At 40.9% G+C, this 21,149-nt stretch overlaps 1 protein-coding gene across 2 annotated transcripts in view; it reads left to right on the top strand.

Annotated features, from left to right (window-relative positions):
- Positions 1 to 7,028: 7,028 nt before the first annotated feature.
- Positions 7,029 to 21,149, top strand: part of MTF1 (metal regulatory transcription factor 1) — a 35,669-nt gene continuing 21,548 nt past the window's right edge. Inside the window, exons 1-2 of one of the 2 annotated variants that reach the window (XM_003341138.4) lie at positions 7,029 to 7,137; positions 9,127 to 9,588. In XM_003341138.4, the coding sequence (XP_003341186.1) occupies positions 9,178 to 9,588 (411 nt within the window). In that variant the 5' untranslated portion in view covers positions 7,029 to 7,137; positions 9,127 to 9,177. Of the gene's footprint in view, positions 7,138 to 7,354; positions 8,045 to 9,126; positions 9,589 to 21,149 lie in introns of those variants that run through there. The other variant, XM_056795172.1, reaches the window with a different exon arrangement.

The raw sequence follows: 21,149 nt of genomic DNA, 5'->3' as shown, positions 1-21,149 counted from the left end.
ACCAAATCAAATTTAGATTTACAACTACAAAATCCAAATCCTAATTTCCTGGTGCTATTAACTTGTGTTTTAAAATTTAAAATCCAGAGCTAACATTGAGCTCACTTTCAAAGGTTCTCAGTAGTACTTTCACCTTTCTGTAAACTTTAATTTTCTTTCAAAATCACCCAACAAGCCAAATCAGTTCCTTTCATTTTCGTCATCTAGCCCCATCCTCTCTTTCTGTAAGGCTTTTCAGTTTTAACCTTAAGATAAAAAGCATTCTGGAAAACCTCTCAGAGCAGGTCTTTCTATTACCACACTTTTTCTATCACCATGCCTTTCCATTACCAAGGCCATTCTACCACCTTCCTCCCTTTCTCAATAAAGTTTGTTCCCATGAAGATTGCTTGAGCCCTTAATTCTTTGGACAATACCCTAATTTTGCACCCAGACCCCTTCCCTCATCACTCTTGCTTTGGAGCTTAGAAGATTCTAAAGACTGGGAAATATGCTCCCAGAATGGTCTTCTAAGGGGTAGAGTATTACAGTTCCTAATCATACCCCAAACTAAAATTTTGCACAACTTGGATAAATTGCAAAAGTTACCCTTTAGGGTTAATAAGAATTTAAAAATGCATGGTTTCTTTCTCAGTTTCTTTGGCAATCTTGCTTCTGGTTTACTTAAACAATTTATTCTGTTTTATAACGATTTGAAAGTTCTACTTCAGCCTTCCCAAAAGACATTCCTAGTTCCTGGCCATCTTTCCCCTCCCTTCCTGTCATTCTGAATATCTATCCAGGGTCTATGCCTTGGCTATGGTGGGCATGGGGTAGAGAATCCCTCCTTGTGGACCTCTCTTCAATTTAAATTACCCTTCCATTCCTTAAATTTTACTAATTTTTAAGTTGTTCCCCAATTTAAATCAGCTTTTTAGTCATGGTGAAGAAAGGGTTAATAAGAGGGGGTCTATTAAATTCCAAATAAACCTGAAATGCAAAATAAATGCCTATTTTCCTCACTTCACTCTGAGATTCCTTTTAAACTAGCTGCTTTCCTTCATATACTAAAATAATAGAACTATCAATCTTTTTATTTTTAAACCCTGACCTCCCATCTTTGAATCAATACTGTGTATTGGTTCTAAGGCAGAAGAGTGGTAAGGGCTAGGCAATGGGGGTTAAGTGACTTGCCCATGGTCACACAGATAGGAAGTGTCTGAAGTCAAATTTGAACCCAGGACCTCCCATTTCTAGGCTGGGCTCTCAATACACTGAGTCACCTAGCTGTCCCCTCATAGTTCTTTCAATCTTCAGGGGGAAAAGTGATCTAAGTTCTGTTCACTCTTGAAAATTTCAAAGAATTTAATTCTCATTTTTTCTTAAAACAAATTCTATAGAATGGTACCTCAAAACTCCTTAAGATATTTCAGCATATGTTAAGTTTCTGCTAAATGCCTTATCCAATAGGACAAAGAGAAAGGGGTAAGTTCCTTACCTATCTCAGACCTTTCCCAATGCCCAATCCTTCCCTTCAGAAAAGGAGACAAGTATTTATGCTCAATCTGCAAATTTGTAAAATCTACTAAGATGTTTTTAGCAGTTACCATAATTTGGATAGTTAAAGATATTACATATCAATTGTAAATTCAGTGTTTAATTTCATTTTATAATATCACAAATTTCTACAAACCAGGAAAAGGTTTTTCTTTCTTTGATTATATGACTTTTTTCTATGTAAAACCATCCTGGCCAGGGCTGAAATGGCAGAAGGAAAGTATCTTGCAAGTTTGTTTGTTTTTTTTCTGCAATCTCCCTCTAAAAACCTAAAGTAGGAGTTAGTTCTGGCTTCCTAGGACACTGAGTTTGACATCAGATTACTCAAATCTGGGAGAACTGTTTCAAGTATGAAACTACAAAACTCTAGCACTCTGAATTCTCCAGCTGCAGCTTTTTATAGAAGTCTTTATGGCTGACTGATTTTTCCCTTAGAAATCTTTCAAGGTAGCAGAATCTACAAACCCTAAACTTGATACAAGACAAAGATTTTTCTGAGCATTTTAAAAAGGTATAAAAATAGAGACAAAATAAGAAAAAGTTCATGCATACAATTTTCCAAAACTTGCACTCGATAATTGGGAGTTCCTTTTTCAAGCCAATTTTGGGACCCATTTGGATTTTTATATATTTTATCATAATTTGAGAGCTCTATCTTTTAATAACCCCCCCCCCCCCCACACACACACACACACTCCTGTTTAGAAATCTATGTCAGGCCAATAAGAATTTCCCTAAAGGGGTGTCAATTTAACAGTCTGGTCTCATGGCAAAAGAAATTTTTTCCAGGAGGTTTCCCATTGGGATGCTACTTCTGGATCTCATAATTTCCCCAAGGGATCTTCCCCAACAGTGTGGAGGTTTACCTATTCCCTTGAAGAGTCTTCTCCTGGCCATCTGCTGTTTTTCATCCTTCCATTCAAAGAGGACAATGACGTCACTGGGTGATGTCTTGACTTGCACATGAATTCTATTTAAGTGAGGTAGAGTTGCCCAAAGTCATCAGCCTTACTCTTTCTTCCAGAGTTATCATAATCCAGTGGCAAGACAAAGTCAGGAAAACTGGAGATGACCCAGGACGCAGTGGAAGATCTCGGCTTCTTTGATGTCTGACTAAGCTCTAGGCACTACACAGTGACTACTTCAGCTGCCTTCATGGCCATTGGAACAAATTGTTCTCATCTGCCCGTTTTGCTAGGGGAAATCAACACATGCTTGGGGTAGGAATCCCCTAACTTAGTGACAGTTTTGAGACCTATTGGTCTGCTGAGACCGTTTCACCAGGGTATAGCCACTGTTCATGCTCCAGTTTCTTGGAGTCATAGGTGAGAATTGAGTGACAGGTGGACACCAAAGGTAGATGAGCAGCCCCGAAAAGGTGCCAGTTCTCCCTTAACACCTCATCCCTCATCCCACTCCTACAGTGTGAGGGCCTACCTTCTTGAGCAGCATAGGAGCTAACCTTTCTCAGAGCAATGTGGGGGGTTTGCCTTCTCCAGCAAATAATGGGGGAGGGGCTATTTTAGCTTAGAAGAAATGAAATTGGGGAGGAATCTAACCTCTAAGGCAATCTTCCTTTGAGATTTCTCTAGGTCAAAGATTAACTGGATTGTTCTAGGGAGTTTTTCTGATAATTTTATCTTATCTCTTGACCTGGCTGGGCATACCAAAGAAACTATGAACAGTTTTGGATATTTTGATGTGATGCTTTCAAAAATTAGGGAGAAAACCACATGAAATAGGGCAGAGTGCTTTTGGTCATGGTTTAAAGACACCGGGGACATATGGGCACAACCTCAGATCCTCATTCTCATCTGTTGCCAACTCCTGTTGATTTTACTTTTGTAACTTCTCTTTATGAACTGTATTCTTTCCTCTGACATTGCCACCACCCTTATGAAGGCCTCTATCACTTTATGTATGGACTACTGTAGGGGTCTGGTTCTCCCTCTGCCTCAAATTTCTCTTCACTCTAGTTCAACTACTACTTGTCAAATAGTTTAGGCCCTATCACTCCCTTCTCCATAAACTCCAGTGGCTTCTTATTACCTCTGGGACCAACTTCTCCATCATTCAAAACTCTTCATACCTGGTCCTCACCTTTCCAGTCTTTTTATACCTTACAACCCTCTTCCCAACTTAATTCTTAATCCAGTGACAAAGGCCTCCTGGTTGTTCCTTAAACAAGACACTCATCTCCCAGCTTCAGGAATTCCCCCTGGCTGTCCCTCCTGTTTGGGGATCCTCTCTCTTCATCTCTGCCTTCAGAAATTCCTAGCTTCCTTCAAGTTCAGCTACAATTTTACCTTCTCCTGGATGTCTTCCCAATCTCCTTAATACCTCTTAATGTCTTCACTTGGAAATTAGCTCTGTGTGTATATACATACATATATATGTGCATATGCATGTATATATATGCATATGTAGATGTGTTTATGAGTGTAGTTAATATAGTTATTTGCATGTTATCTTTTCCATTAGAGAATTCCTTAAGACCAGAGACTTTTATTTTGCTTTGTATTTTTGTTGCTTAGCATAGTACCCAGCACATTGAAGGTGCTTAAATGCTTGTTGATTAACTTGTTCTAGAGTCATGTCTGATTCTCTGTGACCCTGTTTGGGGTTTTCTTGAGTAGTTAGCCATTTCCTTCTCTAGTTAATTTTTACAGATACGGAACTAAGGCAAACAGTTAAGTGACTTGCCTAGTCACACAGCTAGTTTCTGAGGCTGGATTTGAACTCATGAAGATATCTTGGGATCCAGTCCCAAGTCCAGTGTTCCACTGTGACACCTAACTGACTCTTTAGTCCATGCCTATCACTGAAGCCCAATTCTGTCATATCCTCGGGCAAATTTGATAAGTACTGAATGTTATCTGTCTTAGTGGCAGTTATTCAAATATCTAATGATCTGTAATCTTATCAAATAAGTTCCTTGCATTTCATTCTTTCCAGCTGATCCAGTGCAATTCTTGTCCTTATACTCACTCCAGTGAGTCAAAGGGGACCTTCCTGAATGTCTTGAGATATTCATGGAGTACAAAGGTTATCTGTTGGTTATTGTTATTGCCCTTCTGTGATCAGCCCATCTTTTTCTATCATACATCTATTAGAGATTTTATTCCAGTTTTTCATAAGACTTTGTGTGGCAGCTTAATGTTTCCCTTTGAGTGATACTTGATTCTAATTTTTTAGAGATTAATGGTTCATGTCTCAAAGTCATAAAACATCAGAACAGGAGTATTAAGATTCTGGGAATTTGTAAAACTCCTTAGTTGCTGATTAAAAAAAGAAGTGGAACAGAACAGGGTTGAAGATGGCACTGTACCATGCCACCAGAAACCTTCTTAGCTTTGATCCATTAATAGATATTCTTTAAGTGCAAAAGGATGTGGAGTTGGTTGCCTTCCAGCCCATAATGCTCCATTTTGTGCACAAAAAGGTCTGGATTTCAATGAGGCATCTGAAAATGTCTCGAGAATTTGCCTCATTGAGCATCCTATAATCTTGTTGAAATACTAGCTCACATTTATGTAGCATTTTGAAGGTTGTTAAATGCTCCACCCACCTTATACAATCTTCATACCCTTTCCAGGCGGGCGCTATCATCTTCCTTCTTAAAATCGAGGTTCAAGGCTCTTAAAATTTTGCCCAGGCAATAAAGTCTGAGGCAAGATTGAAGCCAGGCTCATTCCACTCCCAAATTCACCTCACTATCCACCGCAATGCTTTTCGTTTAGCTCACAAATCTATAGCTCTTTAAGGTTTGCAAACTGGTAGGGGGAATTTCCTTACCCACAGTTCCCCCTGCTAACGAAATCACAGGTCTGATCCAAAAAAAAAAAAAAGTGAGCAAAACCCTGACACGACTTATTTGTCGTCAATGCATGCTGGCTTTCAGTGATCGCCAATTCCCTAAGAGCACACAAACCATCTGTTTAATAATTTGCTCTGGCTTTCCGCCAGGGATGGATGTCGAGTTCATCAGTCGCTAGTTTCGGTCTACGCCAAACCCTCCCTTCCCCCTCCCCGGCATTTAAGGGTTAGGCTGTGGGCCGGAAAGGGGAGGTGCGATGACAGGAGTCTGCAGAAATTAAGAAGGGTACAGCCCTTCTCGGGGTGCGAGCCTCGAAGGGCGTCCGGCACACCAGAGTTGGCTTCTTCTGCGGGCTCTTCCTCACAGTACAGCCCAAGCGCCCTCGTGGTCGGCCCGGGCAGTTCTTTTTGGTGCCTAACCTTGGGCCTTGGCAGCTGCAGCGCTGAGAGAAGAACGCAGGCCAGCCAAGGGGCACGATGGCCACCGGATCTTATTAAGGGTTCTCTCTTTCGTTCTCCCGGCGGGAGCCAAACAGGGAGAAGGTGCACGGGGAGAGACCGAGACCGTGACACACAGAGATAGAGACAGAAGGGGGAAGAGATAAACTAGGAGGAAGGCGGGGAAGTGGGTAAAGAAAAAAGGAGAAAGAGAGAAAGCGAGAGATTGTGTTCGAGGCCAGGAGACAGGGACAGAGTGAATGAAGTGGGGAAAGCCGGAGAAAGAGAGACAAACGTGAGGGTGGTGAGAGGAGGGGAAGAGAAAGAAAAGGGATGGAAGGAGCAAAAATGGAGAGAAAACGACAGAGACAGAAGGGGGAAGAGACAAACGAGTGGAGGTGGAGAGAAAAGAAAAAAAGGGAAAGCGAGAGACCGTGACAAAGGCCGAGAGACCAAGACAGAGTGAGTGAAGATGGGAGAGCTGAGAGAAGTGGGGAGAAAAAGGGAAGTGTGTGTGTGTGTGTGTGTGTGCACATACAGGGACAGAGGAGAGAAAGCGACCTAGACACCAGGGGTAGAGACAAACGGGAGGGGTTAGGGGAGTGGAAGAGAGAGGGAGGGAGGGAGGTGAAAGCCAGAGAAAGCGACAGTGACAGAAGGGAGAGAGACAAACTGGGGACCGGGAGAAGGAAACCGAAAAGGAAAGCGAGAAAGCGAGCGAGACCGTGACTGAGGCCGAGGAACAGACTCAGAGAGAGTGACTGAAGTGGGAAGACAGAGGAAGAGAGACAAACGAGGGGAGGAGAGGAGTGGGAAAGATAGAGAAAAGTGGGGAGAGAGAAGACATAGGGATAGAGATAGAGACAGAAGAGGAAAAGACAAACGGGGACGGAGGGAGAGAGCAAAGAAAAAAAAGACAAAAAGCGAGAGAGACAGCGACCGAGACCAAGAGAGCGAGAGACGGAGACAGAGTCAGAGACAGAAACAGAGATCATGACTGTGACCGTGACATACAGAGAGCGTGACCGAGCCCTAGCAGCTGGGGCAGCCAGCAGCAAGCCCCGCCCCTCCCGCTTGACCCCGCCTTTTCCCTGCGTTGATTGGAAGCTCAACACTCACACCTCTTCTCCCTCCACCGGCCTGCGCTTTTGCTCTCGAGGGAGTGGTTGGTGAAGTCCTTGCGCGGCGCGCGCAGGAGACCCGGTAGCTACTCCCTCCATCTCATCTTCCTCCGGAAAGAGGAAGCGGAAGTGACGTCGAGGGAAGGGGGGAAGGTGGGGGCAATCATGGTGCCGCTGGGGAGGGGAAGAGCTGCTACCGCCGCTGCCGTTGCCGGGTGCCGCCAAGGTAAAAGCTGGAGCCAGGCGTCGGCCTAGGGGTGGAGACTACCAGGGGAGTAGAGTCGGGGAGTACGGCCCTTGGGGGCCGAAGGAAACATTTTCTGGGGATCAGGGGGTGAGATTCCGGGTCCCGTCTCCATGGGGACCCCCCTCCTCCTCTGTCTCCATGGGGACGGGGATCCACCCCCTCCCCCATCTCCATGGAGACCTGGTCCCGGCCCCTCCCTGCTCCCCCGGGTAGACTGGGCTTCCTCCTGGGGATTCCGCCTGGAGCTGAGGCCATCCCGCTCCCCGCGACCCCCGGGCCAACCCGCCGGCCCTCCCATCTACTCTAGGGCTGGAACCGTCACTTGACCCCCACTCTTCTCCTTTTCTCTCTGGGATGGGGGGGCAAGCACCTAAGCCCTCCGAGGTGACTCCCCGGCTGGGACCTTAGCTCATTCCGCTACCCTCTTCCCTGGCTGAAGGGCTGATCTTGGATTCCTGTTCTCCCTCCTCACTACGAGGAGCTTAGCCCTCGTAGGAGTGGGTGGGGTCTACAGCACCTCTCACCTCACCCTCTGCTGGGGACCCTGGCCCCCTAACTTCCTTCCTGGAAGTGTGAATCGTTCCACTCCTAGCCCTTTCAAGGGCACCTTGAGTTTACCCCCTGCAGGGACCCTAGGGCCCTTTCGTCTCTCTTAGATATCATTTCATTCTCTCCTGTCCCGGCTTCAGGTGTATCTAAAGCTTTCCCTACACCCCTGCTTTCTAGTTGAGGATCCTTCTTTCCTTACCCAATCTCTTCGTGTTTGGAAGTTCTAGGCCTTCTAGCCCCACCAGGGCCATTGGCCTTTTGAGTGCCTCCCCTCATTCATTCTCCAGCTCCTCTAGTGGAACTTTTATGTTCATCTATCACACCACTACAAGCTGAGGTGAGAACCCTATCCCTCTCTCCCTGGCTCTCTCCTGTCTTCCTTTCCTAGAGGTATGCCTCAGGTGGTCCCTGGCTTCACACCTCACTGGGGTCCCCAATCCACTTTATGTCTACTTCAGGTGGCTGAGGCCCAAGGTATCTTTCTTTTCCTCTTCCCAACTACAGTGAAGTGCATCCGTCCTGGGAGTTGTGTATTCCTGAGTCAGGGGTCAGAAAGGTTCTTTCCTAATCTGCTTCCTCTAACCTCTTTGGCCTTATAGATGTGTAGACCCTTTATAGTCAAAGGCTAGCTTTTTGGACCTATTCTGCAATTCGTTTTTCAGCACCACCTTGGAAGAGAAAGTTCAAGTGAAAAACAACCATGTTGAGACTTTGTAAATTCTCTTATGTTACATGTTCTGCTTAGCCTCACCCACACTTGTAAAACTTGATGTGTCAGATTTTGGGGGAATTGCAGTTCACTGTTTGAAAGAAGAAAAACTTCCTGTTTGATTCCTGTTACACCCTCCCCCCCACCCCCTTCTCTTCCTCCCCTCCTCCCAGCACTGCAAATCTGCATGGAGAATTGCTTGTGGTTGGATGTACCAAGAGAAACGTGATGAAGCAACCTCCTTTGGGGCTGTCTGAGGGTGTAGTCCCAGATCTCATGTGTAGTAACCTTTATAGTGGGAGAGTCCTATTCTCATTTTGGGAATCTTTGAAGGAGTTTTTCTGATATCAGTATATCAGATATCTCACTCTTAAAGTTATCTATTTATGCTAAACACCTCTACTCCTTTCACTTTCTTCTCTGGTAACCCTTAGATCATCTAATAGTAAAGAAAAATATATTTAGAAATTCTTGTGAGGTAACTTAGTTTTTCCTAGGAATGACTTGAGCCTTACAAAACAGACTGATGGATGCAAAACACTACAATATTTGTGATTTGTCTAGCTTCGGTCTTCTTAATTTTAAAAATACTTTACAGAGGGACTAGAAAGGGGTAAAGAGGACTCTAGTGATACTGCTTCCACTCCTAGGTTCTGAAGGAGCCTTACTCCATGTAATAGAGCTCTGATTTTCAATTTATTCTTTTGCAGACTGGTCCTCATCTTCCCATATCTCACAATTGCACTGAGCTCTGTTGAACCATGGGGGAAAACAGTCCAGATGACAATATCATTTGCTATGAGGCAGAGGAAGATGAGCTATCACATCATGATAAAATGCTCAGGTTTGTGGATAAGAACGGACTGGTGCCTTCTTCATCTGGAACAGTTTATGACAGGACAACTGTTCTCATTGAGCAGGACCCTAGCACGTTGGAAGATGAGGATGATGAAGGACAATGTGGAGAACACCTGCCTTTTTTTGTGGGGGGTCCTGATGAGGGATATCACTTAATAGATCATGAAGGAATGTCCCAGGGTTATGTGCAACACATCATCTCTCCAGATCAGATTCACTTAACAATAAATCCTGGTTCAACACCTATGCCAAGAAATATTGAAGGTGCAACTCTCACCCTCCAGTCTGAGTGCCCAGAAACTAAACGCAAAGAAGTAAGTAAACTCCTTGATCTAGAACCTAACTTGGTAGCAAAGGAAAGTCTGCACCCAGCTCTTGTTTGTTCATTTAATGTCCCGTGGTTATCAGGGGGGATAATTTTTTAAAAAAATAACAGAACCCCATGGAAAAGGCTCTAGATTGATTTTCTACACCAAGTTTTATTTGTCAGATAGTCACTTTAAATTTTGTATATGAGCCTTTTGCTTTTGTTTTGGTTATTCTCTCTTTCTGTCTGTCTCTGTCTGTCTCTTTCTCTTAACTTGTGAGTGTATCAGTGCTTTGAAATTTCTAAGCAGAAATAAATTATTACTTTACATTCCACCTTCAAGTCGAGATTAAATTGGAAACTTGACTGTTTGGTAACACGACAGACTTGATGTTGAAATAATTGCTCCTTCCTGTGTAGAAGCCCAAGTAAAGGGACAGTTACTGCATTAGGTTTTTCCCCTGGGATATATGTTAATGGTTTGTTTTAAAAATGAACGATTCTGGGAGCCTGAGTGAAGCTTTATTATCTTGGTAAATTTTTAATGCCTCACTATTGAAAGCTAGATGCCTTTCACAACAATTTCAGGAAAATAATAGACAAAGTAAATTCTCTTAAGACAGAAAAAAACTTTCACTCTCCTGTTTAATTAGAAGCAAAAAGACTTTGCATTAGAAGTAGTCATGTATGTTTTCTAGAAACTGTGATTGTAGGTCAGGTAAAAATGGGTCAGTAGTAGCAGCAGTATCTGTAATTAAACGGAAGGTTTTATTCGACAGATACCAGTTGCATAGAATACCAAAAGCTTTTTTTTTCTTCCTTGCTATTTGGGGTTGGAATCAAGGAATTTATTGTCCTTGAAAAAACTCACCAAGCAGAGGGTCTGTCAAAGTCTTACAGTTGTGGTCAATCAAGCCCTCCAGGTTTCTGCCATCCTGTATGTTTATGTTTTTATTTGACATTTTTAAAAATGCAAGCCTTTACTTCTGTTAGATTTCATCATAATTTTGGTTCAGGATTCTATTTTCTCACCTAGTGCTGTCTATGATCCTGTTAGCTGTCTTTAGCTTTGTGCCAGTCACAACTTTGATAAACTTAGCATATCTTTAATCCAAAAGTATTGAAGAATGGATGAATGGATTGGATGGATGAACTGGATGAATGACAGAATACAGTAGAAACATCTTATTTTCATAATCTTATAAGATTAAATCTGGAAAGGACCTGGGAGATCTCTTGGTCTGACTCTCTTTGTAGTTGACTGAAGTTAGGTCTGGGTGCCTTAGGCCATTGTAAACCTTAAAATTTCTTAGACTTATAAATGTTGGAAATTTCACCATTGGGAAATTTCATACTTGGACAGTGATTGGCATCAATTTCCCTGTGCCAATGGTGGCTCTAGCTTAACCCAGGACCGCCCAGAGGTCTGTGGCTTTGCATATGTCTGTTGGAGGTCATATTCTCAAATAATTAAATTTTGATCTATGCTGCAGCCCTTCCTAAATCCTGTTAGGACTGAGTGGGGTGGAAATTGTATTTTCCAAGACCTGATTCTGTCATTCCAAGTATCTCTATTGTATCAATTCTAAAATCAATCATGACTCAAAGAAATTCCTGTTCTATGCTTAAGCATAGGTCAAAGCCCTTTCCATTGTTCAGCAAAAGGTTTCTGTCCTAAAGTAATCTTAAGAAGGGAGGAGAAGGAACCTCCCATGCCAATGGGGTTCACATTCCAATACACTATCAGTAAGAAATTTTCCAAGTATGAAATTTCCCAATGGTGAAATTTCCAACATTTATAAGTCTAAGAAATTTTAAGGTTTACACCACCCAGGTGGTAAGAAGCAAAGTACTTCAAAACCAGGCTGAAGTTGATCCATCAATCAACCTTTGTTTGGGTATGACTGTTCATATCTCTAGCAACATTCAACTGGACTGTGGTGTTCATGCTTCATAAAGGCAATTGTAAGAGATGTTGTCACTGTTCCTAAAATCACCTTGAGGTCAGGAAGGCTTTATTCTGAAAGTTTTTGAAGTAGGGGAGAGGGAAAGTAAAATCCTGATTTGAATCTGATAATCTTTATTAATAGCTGGTATCACTGTGTGTATAAGGTATAACTGCCTTATCTTTTGACTCTAAATAGGTTCATTGGTGAATCAGTCAGGTATCTACTCTGATCAGCTCTGGGTTTCAGGGTCTCAGTGGGTGCTGCTTTCAGGTTCCCAATAACACTTAGAAAGTACCTCTATACTGTGTACAATGCTCTGTGTGGATATGGATGTAGGCCTTGCCTGGAAGGAGTTTGCTTTCTACCTGGGTGACCTAGCAAGCAGACAGAGAAATGAATGCATTAGAATTTAAGGAGGAGGGAGAGAGCACTAACAACCAGAAGAATCTGGAAAGGCTTCCCAGAGCAGGTGACCTTTCAGTTGCTTTGGGCTTTGAAGGGAAGAATTCCATAAGGTCCAGGTGAAAAGGGAGGGCTTTCTAGGCCTGAGGGTAGGTAGACAGCTTGGGCAAAGTTTCTTTTGTCTCTTGGCTTGCTTTTATCTCAGTGCTTGTCCTGGTTGAAATGAATTCTGATTTGTTCTGTTTTCTAGGATTTTTATTATCTGTGATGAGATTTCAGCCTGTTTTTTTCTTATTGCTTCTGATTCTTGATCTGTAGAAAATTGAGCTTTGCTATTTGTTTCTCTGTAGAACTACTTCATGGTTTGCTCCTGCTAAGTTCTCCCTCTGAGAAGTGTTATCTTTGGGTCAAAAAATTACCACAATGAAAACTTTTTGAAACATTGTCCTCTGAGGCACCTTTGGTATTTGCATTGTGGTTGTTGGTAGCTGTGTCTTGCTCTTCAATGTTTACTATTCATTTTATTGCTGCTGCTTTGTTAGTTTTATAGCATTAAGAAAAAAATTTTTTTCTAGCATAATTTTGTAACTTTTCTTTTTTAAAACTATCAGTACATTTGATGGTTGCTTCCTTGAGCATTTTATAAAATCTAGATTAGTAGGTAGGCTTTGATTTGGCCCAGTTACTCATTCTGTTTGGCATCCTAGTTTAGTGTTAACTACTCTTTAAGTTCAGGGCCCTACCTATGACCTTGCCAGGGCACACTGAGGAATAAGGGAGTGCTATCATCCAGTCTATCCAGCCATCTGTTTTTCTACTTGTAAGATCACTCTGAAGGATTGTGTTCCAGATTCCAGCTTTGCAGTTTACTAGCTTTGTGATCTTTGGCAAAGGACTTTACCTCTTCTTGCTTAATTTCCACATCTGTGAAATAAGATTAATGGTACCCAACTCACAGAACTATTGCTGATATATATATATATATATATATATATATATATATATATATATATATATATATACACACATATACACAGATGTAACTAAAATGAAAAGTGAGCTATTGTTGCCATCTTTGAAGGAAGCCAAGGACATGAAGAGGCATATACCATTTTCCTCTCATATTTATCATGGTTAATAATCAGACCCCCAAAAGTTGGAGTAGAAAAGTCAAGATACTTTGAGGTTGTGACAGCTCAAAGTTGCCATTGTAATGCATCACATTGTCCCTGTTCATTGGCTGGATTACAGCCCTCTTACAAAGAATTGTTAAGAGATGGTGGCATCGTACTTTCAGTTAAGAGTTGTTAGGGGCAGCTATGTAGCACAGTGGAGAGAGTACCAGGCCTGGAGTTGGGAGGACCTGGGTTCAGATTTGGCCTCAAGTACTTCCTAGCAATGTTACCCTGGGCAAGTCATTTGACCTCAATTGCCTAGCCCTTACTGCTTTTCTGCTTCGGAATTGCTACTAAGAAGGTAAGAGTTTAAAAAAGAAAAAAAAAAGGAATTTTCTGAGCTCTGTTCATAAAGAATAGTGCGAAGATGGGATTAAGATGAACTTTCCCCTACCTATTTTTAGATTTAATCACAAGAAGCATATACACCCCACTTACACTTGAGTGGGGGGAGATCTGTGACCCACATGTGCTATAGTGAGTGACGAATCAGAATCTACTGACTGTCCAGGGGGGAATGTGTAATTAGAAATCTTGAATCCTTGAACTACATTACCCAGAACCCCACTCTCCTTCTGTCCCTATGTACTGACTTAGGAAGGATATAAATTCTCCCTTTTTTCTGCCTAGCTCTCTCTTTCCTTCCTGTCACTTTGTTGCTTTGGTGGAGCAGGCCTTTTGAGCAGGTAGATTAACTTAGTCACATGGTTCTATTTTGTCAGATAATAAACTTTATAAAAATAATACTTGAAGTATTGGATATGAATTAATTCTTACAATGGTGGGTCTCAAAAAGGGTTCTATAAGTGCCATTGCTGCAAAATTTTGGACCTGGTGTTATTTCAGATAAAAGGAAGTTTAAATAATTTTGTTTAATGTAAATTTTACTTAACTGGCATGCATAGTATGCTATCTATTGTGGCTGCTGGTGGTAGCATCTTCCTCTTTGGTAAGTATAATAATCCCAAAACAAGTTAAACTTTACTGTTACACCATATACTAACCTCAAAACATCAGACCTTGAACTTGCAAAGAACTTAATAGAGTGGCCACCCTTATTGAAGGAAAACTGGGCATGTATTAAATTTCCTGACTCTCCCATAGAGTTGCCAACTTAAATATTTGTTGTGCCACAGTTCCTCATGGCAAAGAATACTGTGCTCTTAAGCAAAGAAAGTTTGAGAACCTCTGGAATATTAGAATTGGAAAGAACCTTAGAGAGCATTTTGAACAGCTTCTCTTCATGCTATCTATAACCTCTCCACCAAGTAGGGTTTATTCAGCTTCTTTTTTTTTTCTGTTAACCATTTACCTTCTGTCTTAGAATCAATACTGTGTTTTGGTTCCAATATAGAAGGGCAGTAAGGGCTAGGCAATGAAGGTTAAGTGACTTGCCCAGAGTTACACAACTAGGAAGTATCTGAGTCCAGATTTGAACCCAGGACTTCCTGTCACTAGTCCTGACTCTACACTGAACCACCCAGCTGCTCCCCAGTCTAGTTTCCTTTAAAATATTTACTACAAGAACCTCAAGCTTCTTCCAGGGTAGTTCACTCCATCTTTGCACTGTTCTAATTATTGGGAAGTAATTTCTTTCCAGGGAATGATACAAAATCTACATCCATGCAATTCTCTTTTCCATTCTCCACTGCACATTGATCCTATCTGATCCACTGCACTATTGCTCCAAGGGGCCTAATAGAGCAAAATGGATCCAATTCCATACGGATAGCCTTTCTGATCCTCAAGGATTGATAGCCCATCCCCACTAAGTTATTAAACATTCTCACTTTCTTTAGCTTGGCCTGCAGTGGCCAAAACTCAGCATGTCCAAATCAGAATTCCATTATCTTTTCACCATCCTCCTAGCCACCCAGGCCCCAAGCCTCAGTGTTGTCCTTGAATGCCTACTCTAACACATCATTCCATATATCCAATCTGTTGCCAGATTTTGACTTCTAAATCTTCACAACCTCTCACACTCATCAGCTACTTTCCATTCATAATACCACTTCTTTCAGGTTCTCATCTAAATTTTGACTATTACAGTGATTTTTCCATTGCATTCCCCTGCCTCTAGCTTTTCCCTCTCCTATCTATCTTCCACTTAACTGCCATCATGAATTTTTTTTTAATCCTTACCTTCAGAATTAGGAATTGGTAAGGGCTAGACAATTGGGGTTTAGTGGCTTGCCCAGGATCACCCAGCTGGGAGGTGTCTGAGGCTAGATTTGAACTCAGGACCTTCTGTCTCCAGATTTGGTTGTATCCACTGAGCAACCTAGCTGCCCCCCATGATTTTCCTACAGTTATCTCTTCCACTCAAAAAACTCCAGTGGCTCCCTGTTACCCCCAGGATCAAATGCAAAATCCTTTGGCAATTAAAGCTCATCACCATCTGACCCTTTCCTACCTTATTATAGCCACCCTAACCTGTTTACTATTCCTTGAACATCTCTCATCTCTGCTCTTGCTCTGACAGTCACTATTCTCCCTCCTCCTCTTTACCTCTTCTTGTCCCTGGCTTCCTTCAAGACCCAGCTCAAATCTCATCTTCTGTAGGAAGCCTCTGCAGGTCCTTCTAGTTTCCTGTGCCTTTCCCTCTGAGGTTACTTTTCTTTTTCTGTTCTGTATGTACTTATTTATCTTTATGTTGTCTCCCCTATTAGAAAGGGCTTTGTGAACAGGGACTTCCTTTTTGCACTTCTTTCTATCTCTGGTATTTAGGAAAGTGCCAGGCACATAGTTCTTAGCATAGGCTTGTGTTGTGAGCGTTTTCTTATACTGAGGAAATTGTTACCTTTTCTCTACTTTTCTCTAACTTTTCTCTACTTTTCTCTAAGCCTTCAAAAAGTTTTTTTTAATAAATTTGGTAAGTTCTTCCTGATAAAAATTATGCTGTTAATGGTAGATTAACGGATAGTCTATAAAAACCTGTTTAACTTTAAAAGTTTTTGATATCTACTGCTGGTTGTACTCCAGAGTGATACTTTCTATTTAAAGTAAAGTTTCTATTAAGCAATCAACAACCTTTTGTAACACTTAAGTACCTTTTCTTTGCTAGCCACTGTGGTTACAAGGTCAAAATGAGTTCTGTTCATGCCTTTGAGGAGTTTGTATCCTCATGGGGGAACTATGTGATTGTGTGTATTTATGTGTATATAGATGTAGTGTGTGTTTATGCATATATGTACGTTTTACACTTTATATAGCTAGAGGAATAATTTATGTATTATTTATCTGGGCAAAATGCACTCAAGGCTCCATTTGGAATACATGGAAACAAGCAACATTTTGAAAAGATCACTGGACTTGGAGTCACAGGGCTTGGATTCAATTCCTGCCTCTATCTCTTACAGCCATGTGACCATAGTCACTTAAATTCTTGGCCTTTTTTCCAAATTGTAAAATGGGAGTGAAAATACTTATAGTATTTATCTAATAGAGTTTCAGAGATAAATAAAAATGTATATCAGATACTTCAGTAAACTTCAACCCCCTAAATGGATGGGAGATGTGGTTTGGCTTGTCCTATAGTAACTAGCAGAAGACATAGACATTCTTTTGTCTTCTTTCTTCCAGGTTGCCAGACAGTGGCATTAATCAGGGACTACCTTAGCTCCCATTTGTCAGATCCCATTTCCAGAGGTGGGGAGCAGGAATTCCAGCTCATAGCATGGAGCTTTGAGGGGTAATAGATGAGAGATCTTACTGTAGTGTAGAAGGGTTTGAAGGGCTTTGGGCAGAGCTGCTTCTTCTAGAAAATGGAGACAGTCCTAAGGTTCTGGGACCTTTTGGCCCTTGGGAGGAGATCAGATACAGGGTGGGGACAGAGTGGGGGAAGGGGAGTCCCTGCAACCATACTGATAGGAGAGGGTGGAGTGCTAAGAATATGTTCCTAGTCATAAATACTTAGTAGAAATAGTTGAAATAGTATGAATAGTAGAAATAGCTGAGTGGCCTATGAAGCAGGAGTAATGGGGGAAAAAGTTGTAGAATTTCGGACTGAGAAGGGCCTTTAAGATCATTTAGTTTCAGCCTTCCAAGGAGTTGTAAATGGGTCTCTGTGAACCTCATTTTTCATTTCTCTTTTATCTATCATTTGTTTCTCATCATCCTTTTTTTTTCTCATCTGACTTTGAAAGCTATTTTGTTCCTTAATAATGTTTACTTTTTTCCAACTTTGATGGTATTTTCCTCATCTTAACACTACCCCTTCCTATGACTTCATTTGGCTCCCCTTTTTATGTTTATCCAGTGCTAAGTGCAGTGTAGGCACATAATGGGTAATGATAAGTGTTCATTGACAGACTTTTGACCAAATGGGGTGGACACTTATTTGTTCAGTATTTCTCACTAGTGTGTGTGTATCTACACACACACACACACACACACACACATCTTTATTACATTCTGGGTCCCTCAGAATCAATTCCTTGAATGTTTATCTGTTTCTTGCCTACTAGCTGGAATTTTTCCATCTTATTTCAGGCATGACTCTAAATACTAAATTTTTAACAAGGTCCAACTCTGCTCACTCCACAGAACAGAAAATGAAGCCATGTTCAGCCATGTTCTTCAACCCTCTTACAGTAACAAGTTTTCCTTATTGTCCTAGGTTAATATTAGTTTCATTAATATCAGAAGTACATTAAAACCAGAGTTCATTTTTGTTGGTATAATCAAAGCACTTGATACTACAAGACAGATTTTATTTAAATGGGCCACGTAATAACAGTTCTACTTTTCACATAGCCTAGACCAGCTCGAGGCCCTTTACACTTTAACTTTTCTGATATGATTGGATGTTGCTTCTTTTTCCCTTTGTAAAAAATTTGCTACAATTTAAAAATCAGGAGTGCGCTAGTTTCTTCTTTTATCTGTAGTGAGGTGGGATGATTACTACCTATTAAGTAGGCTCAGAAGTTAGTGTATTTGCTTTGAGGATTAGATATATCCTTGCTACTAACTGGCCAAATGGCCTCTGGATAACTATTGTCTCAGCCTCAATCTCCTCTATAAAATCAAGGATTTGGGTTGATGATCTCTAAGGACCATTCTTCTCAGTTGTAAAATCACATACATGGGTATGTTCTGTGTTCTGTGAGTTCTGAATGACCCATCAGTATTAAATTCCTGTCTCAAGGAAGAGCTATTTTCTTTTGGGTGAGGTAGAGTAATAGCTTCCATTTTGAAATAGTATTTCAGTGCAGGAAAAACCCACAAGTCACTCTGTTCTGTACCCCCCCCCCCCCCATTAAACTTATAGGCTTAACTGATCTTGGCAAAGGGGAGTTTATATTTATTAATCCATTGTTCCCGTGCATCATGGGACTAGCTTAAGAATGACAATACTCCTTTCTTCTTATAAACTTGTTTTTAATTGGGTCATAGAAACTTTTATTCCATACAGAGTCATAGTTCTTTTGCCTTTAAACACTAGGCTACTATTTAGGTCTCGTTAGTAGCATCATATCTGTCTATAGGGGGCAGCTAGTTGGCTCAGTGAATTGAGAACCAGGCCTAGAGATGGGAGGGCCTAGGGTTCAAATCTGGCCCCAGATACTTCCTAGCTATGTCACCTTGGGCAAGTCTCTTAATCCCCATTGCTCTACTGCCTTAGAACCAATACACAGTATTGATTCCAAGATAGAAGGTAAGGGTTTTGTTTGTTTGTTTGTTTTTTAATGTGTCTATAACTTATAACCGTCCTGGTCCTGACATTACATGCTCAGTCCTGGATAAGTTCATCAGAGCATGTTGCAAAGATAAATAATGTGGGGAAAGATTGTGATGATGTAGATACTGTCAGAGTCTAGAGATATTTATTGTGCCTACTATGTGTATGTCAAGGGGTAGAGGGCTACTAGGTCTGCAGATATAGTGATACATATAGACCCATTGGGTATACAGATATACCCAAAGAGGATCCATGCTTACCCTTGTCTGTTGGAAACATGAATTTCTAGAGTCTAAATCATAATTTATTTCCCATCTGGTTTGTAAAAACAAGTGCTGGCCATCAAATGAGTACGGATACATATGCTGTAACAAGGTAGAGGAGGGAATGATCACCCAAATGAGATACTTTATGGAGGAGGTGGGTTTGGAGGTTAGGTAGCAGAGAGAGAACATGCTTTAAGTTGAAATTATAGGCTGAGAATGGGCAGGAAAACAGTGAGCACATTAGTTTGACTGAAGGGAATCAGTGGAAGATACTTAGCTTGTGGAGATTCTTAAATGCAAGTTAGAGAGTAGAAACTGGACTTAAATGTTAGTTGTTATTATCATTATCTGTTACTATGAGGCTAATACTTAGGAGAGAAATCATTGCTAAAGATAGTAGATTGGGAAAACATCTACTAGTGGTAGTTGAAGCTACAAAATAGGATAAGAACTCTGGATAAAAATACTTTTTATTTCAAGAGTAAGACAAGATGGTTGAAGGAAGCTTTGAAGCATGCCTCCATGTAAGTGGGAGGAGGAAGAGGAGCCCAACTAAGGACATTAAAGGAACTGAGCTGTACACCTTGTCATGTGGGAGTTAAGGACAGAGTAATGGTTAGTGCTTTCTCAAGAAAAGTAGACTTGGAAATAGAGAATGAGATTTGTTGATGAATCCATCTTTGGGGACTTGAAGGAATACCAACTTAATAATGTGATGGAAACCAAATTACAAGGAATTAGGGAGTTGATATTTTATGAGGAAATAGAAACAGCCAATATAGGCTACTCTTTTAAGAGATTTAGCAGTGAAAGAAAGGAGAAGAGAGTAGAAAAACAAGTGCAAGGCCAGGAATGGAAAAGCACATGTTGGGGGATTGACAGACACTCTGCTGTAGAATATTCAAATCAATTGATCATAAATTAACTCTTAGGTTTAAAATTTATAATTTGAATCTTTAATTTTTCTTAAATTATTAGGAGAGGTTTAGATTCATCATTAGGTCTTTATTCTTAGAATCACAGAATATTAATGTGAGGAAGGCCTTAGAGAATATTTAATCTAAACTCATTTTATACTCAATTATACTGAGACTCAGAGAAATGAGAGCTTGCTTAAGATCATAAAAATAGGGGGCAGCTAGGTAGTTCAGTGGATTCAGAGCCAGGCCCAGAAATGGGAGGTCCTGGGTTCAGATCTGGCCTCAGACACTTCTTAGCTGTGTGACCCTGGACAAGTCACTTAACCCCCATTGCCTAGCCCTTACCACTCTTCTGCCTTAAAACCAATACACAGTATTTATTCTAAGATGGAAGGCAAGGGTTAAAAAAAATCATAAAAATAATCAGTGTCAGAGCCAGAATTAAAACCCACCTCTTCTGATTCCTAGTTCTATGTTCTTGCTACTTTTAAAATTCAGTTCATTGTGATGAAGAAGACAATTTTAAGAGAATCCTATGTGATAATGTTCAAATAAATATCAGAATTTTGATAGAATGAATATTCTAGATTCATAACCCTAGAGTCAACAAGTATGTGTTTTGGTTTTATTTATTTGAGAATATTCAGTTCCTCTAAAAATTGCCTTTTATCACAGTACTTATTCCCAAGATTAACATGAAACATAAAAAAAGAGGTTTTGAAGGCATCATGGTGTAGATAGAATGGACTAGAATAGAGTCAGGAAAACCTAGGATCAGATTCTGCCTTTGACACCCATTGGCCATGGTACCATGTGCAAATCATTTAGCTTATCTAAGCCCTAGGCAACTCTCTTAAGTTATAGACAGATTGTGAACTTCATTGGTGTGAGTAGTTCCTATACTCAAATCACATATTCTTGCTGTGTTGCTGCTGTATGTTTATTCTTAAAATGTTTGTACAGGTATCTCTTTGACATCAAGACTTTTTCCATCACAATTTTGATATATTGTTGGTTAACATAAGAAATTAAGTGGAAATTTTGGGGGAGTTTTGCAGAAACAAACCAAAAAACACATGAAGGCCAGCAGATGACACAGAAAAAGTTCTGAAACTCAGAAATGAATATGTATAGTATTGTATAACATCAATATATTTTATCTTTTAATACCATAAA

The sequence above is a fragment of the Monodelphis domestica genome, chromosome 4 (genome assembly GCF_027887165.1).
Source record: "Monodelphis domestica isolate mMonDom1 chromosome 4, mMonDom1.pri, whole genome shotgun sequence".
Taxonomy (NCBI): domain Eukaryota; kingdom Metazoa; phylum Chordata; class Mammalia; order Didelphimorphia; family Didelphidae; genus Monodelphis; species Monodelphis domestica.
Note: the sequence above shows the minus strand (reverse complement) of the source record. Positions and strands in the feature narration are given on the sequence as shown.